The 3763-nt window shown below is 48.1% G+C and overlaps 1 protein-coding gene across 1 annotated transcript; it reads left to right on the forward strand.

The window, feature by feature from the left end:
• Nucleotides 1–66: 66 nt before the first annotated feature.
• LOC133857568 (glycine-rich cell wall structural protein 1.8-like) lies at nt 67–2358 on the forward strand. The gene is made up of 2 exons (XM_062292831.1): nt 67–328; nt 386–2358. Exons 1-2 carry the CDS (start codon nt 67–69, stop codon nt 2356–2358), a joined length of 2235 nt encoding a protein of 744 aa, XP_062148815.1.
• Nucleotides 2359–3763: the final 1405 nt, after the last annotated feature.

Raw genomic sequence — 3763 nt, forward strand, 5'->3', positions numbered from 1 at the left:
TTCAATAGATAGTCATAGCCCTAGAAACTTGAAAGAGTCTCATCTCGTAAGAAGTGTACTGTGTCGATGGGGACTGCAATGGTGCCGGGGAAGTTTGTTTGGGTGATTTTCTGTATTGCTTTGGTCGTGAGCTCTGAGTGTGTGGAAAGTAGGAAGATAGAGGACGAGGGTGGCCATGGGGAAGAGAGGAAGCCAGAGTGGTTCTATGAGGGTAAATCTGGGTGGACTGGTGGTGGTGATGGAAGAGGCCTCCTAGGAGGGTCCGAATCCACGCATTCTTTTAGTTTCAGCAAGGGATTTGGTTTCAACTTTGGTGCTGGTGGTGGGGGTGGGGGTGGGGGAGGGGGAGGGGGAGGGATTGGTGGTGGAGGTGGAGGTGGTGTAGGGGGAGGTAGTGGTGGCGGGATTGGTGGCAGTGGTGGTGGTGGGAACGTTGGTAGTGGTGGAGGGTTTGGAGGTAGTGGTGGATATGGCGGAGGAGGTGTAGGGGGGGGTAGCGGTGGTGGTGGTGGGATTGGAGGTGGTGGGGGCGTTGGCAATGGGGGAGGGGTTGGAGGTAGTGGTGGCGGTGGTGAAAAGCATCACAAGGAAAAAGAGAAAAAACATGATCATGGTGGCAGTGCAATTGGAGGAGGTGGAAGTGGAGGTGGAGGTGGAGGTGGAGGTGGAGGTGGTGTTGGGGGAGGGATTGGTGGTGGAGGTGGTGTAGGGGGAGGTAAAGGTGGTGGGGTTGGTGGCAATGGTGGTGGTGAGATTGGAGGTGGTGGGGGTGTTGGCGGTGGTGGAGGGGTTGGAGGTAGTGGTGGATATGGTGGCGGCGGCAGTGAAAAGCATCACAAGGAAAAAGAGAAAAAACAACATGACGGTGGCAGTGGAACTGGAGGAGGCAATGGAGGTGGAGGTGGTGTTGGGGGAGGGATTAGTGGTGGAAGTGGTGTAGGGGGAGGTAGTGGTGGACATAGTGGAGGCGGCGGTGGTGCTGAAAAGGATCACAAGGAAAAAGAGAAAAAACATAGCCATGGTGGCGGTGGAATTGGAGGAGGCAGTGGAAGTGGAGGTGGTGTTGGGGGAGGGATTGGTGGTGGAAGTGGTGCAGGGGGAGGTAGTGGTGGTGGGGGTGGGGGTGTTGGCGGAGGTGAAGGGGTTGGAGGTAGTGGTGGACATAGTGGTGGAGGCGGTGGTGCTGAAAAGCATCACAAGGAAAAAGAGAATAAACACCATCATGGTGGTGGAATTGGAGGAGGCGGTGGAAGTGGAGGTGGTGTTGGGGGAGGGATTGGTGGTGGAAGTGGTGCAGGGGGAGGTAGTGGTGGACATGGTGGTGGCAACGGTGGTGTTGAAAAGCATCACAACGAAAAAGAGAAAGAACACCATCATGGTGGCGGTGGAATTGGAGGAGGCACTGCAAGTGGAGGTGGTGTTGGGGGAGGGATTGGTGGTGGAAGTGGTGCAGGGGTAGGTAGTGGTGGTGGTGGGGGTTTTGGCATTGGTGGAGGGGTTGGAGGTAGTGGTGGCAGTGGTGCTGAAAAGCATCACAACGAAAAAGAGAAAGAACACCATCATGGTGGCGGTGGAATTGGAGGAGGCCCTGCAAGTGGAGGTGGTGTTGGGGGAGGGATTGGTGGCGGAAGTGGTGCAGGGGGAGGTAGTGGTGGTGGTGACGGTGGTGCTGAAAAGCATCACAACGAAAAAGAGAAAGAACACCATCATGGTGGCGGTGGAATTGGAGGAGGCAGTGGAAGTGGAGGTGGTGTTGGGGGAGGGATTGGTGGTGGAGGAGGTGCAGGGGGAGGTAGCGGTGGCAAGGTTGGTGGCAATGGCGGGGTTGGTGGGGGAACTGGAGGTGGTGGGGGAGTTGGCAGTGGTGCAGGGGTTGGAGGTGGTGCAGGGGGAGGTAGTGGAGGAGGAATAGGTAGTGGAAGTGGTGCAGGAGGAGGAATTGGTGGTGGTGGAGGCGTAACTGGAGGGAATGGTGGTGGAGTAGGTGGCGGTAGTGGTGCAGGCGGGGGGAAAGGAGGAGGTATTGGCAAAGGGTTCGGTGGAGGAATTGATTTTAATGCTGGAAGTGGGTTTTGGGGAGGAATACACAAAGAATTTGGGAGTGGATTTGGTGGTGGCGGCGGCGTTGGAAAAGGATTTGGTGGAGGAATTGATGCTGGAAGTGGGTTTGGGGGAGGAATACGTAAAGAAATTGGGGGTGGAATTGGTGGTGGTGGTGGCAGCGGCAGTGGTGGTGGTGGAGGAGGATTTGGTGGCGGTAATAATGGAGGCAGTGGTGGAGGAGGAGGAGGTGGTGGTGGTGGTGGTGGCGGTGGTGGCAGCGGCGGTGGAGGATTTGGTGGCGGTGGTGGGTATTGAAGAGGGAAGTTTAATAGCTCTTTCAACCAGGTTGACGCAAAGGAACCTTGAGTTGTAATTGAATTTAGCAAATAATTGTGCAAGTCTTTCACCTCTACGCATTGCATGCTTGAATATTTTAGCGAGCATGTTAATGTTGTCTACAGAATAAATCTCTTTTTAAAATTTAAGGCTGTTGTTCTTTGTAATATACTCAAAGAAGATCCTCATTGTACAAGATTTGAAAAAACAATTAACGAAATAGATGAAGGTTATATGAGAAATGAATGAATTCAAACGTCCTTAGCACACGCAAATAACTGAAAAATTCTCTTCTCACGAAGCTAATTGCTCAGTATATACATAACTAATCAGCTAATTAATGGCGTGCCAGTGCGGATGGACGCTCATAATTTGACTTCAATAAGCCACGGGTGCTTCTCAACCTCATCTAATTTGCTGCTCTTTGATGGAATTTAACACCATCTTCCCCTCCTTTTAATAATATATCTATTAATCTTCTATGTGAAAGGCCGAAGGTAGCAATAAAATTAGCCTAAGCAGGCCGGAAGCACTTCGACACCCAAGTCATTTTTCCTAAGCTCAAGATAGCCTTGCCTGCTTTGTAATGCATACCTTTATAATGGAGAGGACAAGGGATCTTATAATATGTCCCCTTGTGCCCCTTCCCGGGCCTTTAATTATGCTATTGGGCCTCTCTTGAGCCTCAGTAGCAATAGGCCTTGTATTGGACTGGGTCTTGAGTTTTCTTGATTATGTTTAAGCCTGCCTCGCATGCACGCAACGTTTATTGTTGGGAATAATTTTACTTTTTCAAGAATCTGATCAACAATTTAACTTCTAATTGAATGGAGACAGGATTTCAAGACTAAATCAAACTCTAAATATTCTTAGGTTAAGTGAGAGTAGAAAACCTAATCCAAGTTGAATTCAATCTCTTTGCCTATAAATAAACACAAACTAAAATATCCATTCGTTCTTTTTTATGGTCAGAACTTCATCTGGATTTGAATCCTAAGAGATTAGAAATTGTTGAAGAAAGGACAGGATGTTTCTTTTGTTCCTTCTAGGCGACCGGAAAATAAAGAAATAGTTAATATATTCAAGAGAATTACTTATTTACAAAATACTTTTATTATATTATAGTTATAGGGTTATACTGACTCGAATCATTAACCTTCTCAGTAACTCTGATTATTATCAAAATGATTTGAATTGCTTCAAAGACCCAACATGCATTTTTTTTTTTTTTTTTTTTGCATTGGGCTCTTTCATTAACTGATATAAATATCGATCGGCTAGTATAACATATTTTTTTACATACTAATTGTTTTGTGCATTGAATATACTTTTATCTTAAAAACTAATTTAAGCATTGAAGTAAGACTTTCGAAAAGGTGAAAAT

Source organism: Alnus glutinosa, chromosome 14 (genome assembly GCF_958979055.1).
Source record: "Alnus glutinosa chromosome 14, dhAlnGlut1.1, whole genome shotgun sequence".
In the NCBI taxonomy this organism is placed as follows: domain Eukaryota; kingdom Viridiplantae; phylum Streptophyta; class Magnoliopsida; order Fagales; family Betulaceae; genus Alnus; species Alnus glutinosa.